General features: G+C 67.8%; 1 protein-coding gene across 1 annotated transcript in view; it reads left to right on the top strand.

Annotated features, from left to right (window-relative positions):
• HIP1R (huntingtin interacting protein 1 related) overlaps positions 1-751 on the top strand; it is a 28,206-nt gene that overhangs the window by 20,260 nt on the left and 7,195 nt on the right. Inside the window, exons 11-14 of the mRNA XM_010841420.1 lie at positions 5-162; positions 249-432; positions 522-610; positions 693-743. Coding sequence (XP_010839722.1) covers positions 5-162; positions 249-432; positions 522-610; positions 693-743 — 482 coding nt within the window. The remainder of the gene's footprint in view (positions 1-4; positions 163-248; positions 433-521; positions 611-692; positions 744-751) is intronic.

The raw sequence follows: 751 nt of genomic DNA, 5'->3' as shown, positions 1-751 counted from the left end.
GAAGATAAGACCGGTGGCTGTGTCCCAGTCCCCCAAGGGCCCTGGGTGACTGAGCTTGAGCGTCAGGGCCCGCTGACCTCTGTCTCCAGGGACCTCCAGATCGAGGCCTTGAAACGGGAGGTGGAGATGCTCCGCAGCGAGCTGGACAAGATCAAGCTAGAGGTGAGGGGCACGGGCAGTGGGGCTGGGCCCGGGGCTGGCCGGCCTGCGGACCCCACACCCACACCCGCGCTCCTCCCGCCGCCCAGGCCCAACGGTTCATCTCGCAGCTGAAGGGCCAGGTGAACGCGCTGGAGGCCGAGCTGGAGGAGCAGCGGAAGCAGAAGCAGAAGGCCCTGGTGGACAACGAGCAGCTCCGCCATGAGCTGGCCCAGCTGCGCGCCGCCCAAGTAGAGGGCGAGCGGAACCAGGGGCTGCGCGAGGAGGCCGAGAGTATGTGGGCAGGGCCGGGGGGTGGGGCAGATGGGGGAAGCTGATCCTGAGTGGGGGGGTCACGGCCACGGCCTCTTCCGCCCCCACAGAGAAGGCCAGTGCTACGGAGGCACGCTACAACAAGCTGAAGGAAAAGCACAGCGAGCTTGTCAACACGCATGCCGAGCTGCTCAGGAAGGTAGGCCGGTACACAGAGGGGCGGGAGGGGAGCCCCGAGCGTGGCGGAGCCTGAACCGAACCCGTCCCTTCTGTCCGTGCAGAACGCGGACACGGCCAAGCAGCTGACCGTGACGCAGCAGAGCCAGGAGGAGGTGGCGCG

This window comes from Bison bison, unplaced genomic scaffold, assembly GCF_000754665.1.
Source record: "Bison bison bison isolate TAMUID 2011002044 unplaced genomic scaffold, Bison_UMD1.0 scf7180017864160, whole genome shotgun sequence".
NCBI classification, from domain to species: Eukaryota; Metazoa; Chordata; class Mammalia; order Artiodactyla; family Bovidae; genus Bison; species Bison bison.
This window is presented reverse-complemented; position numbering and strand designations above follow the sequence as displayed.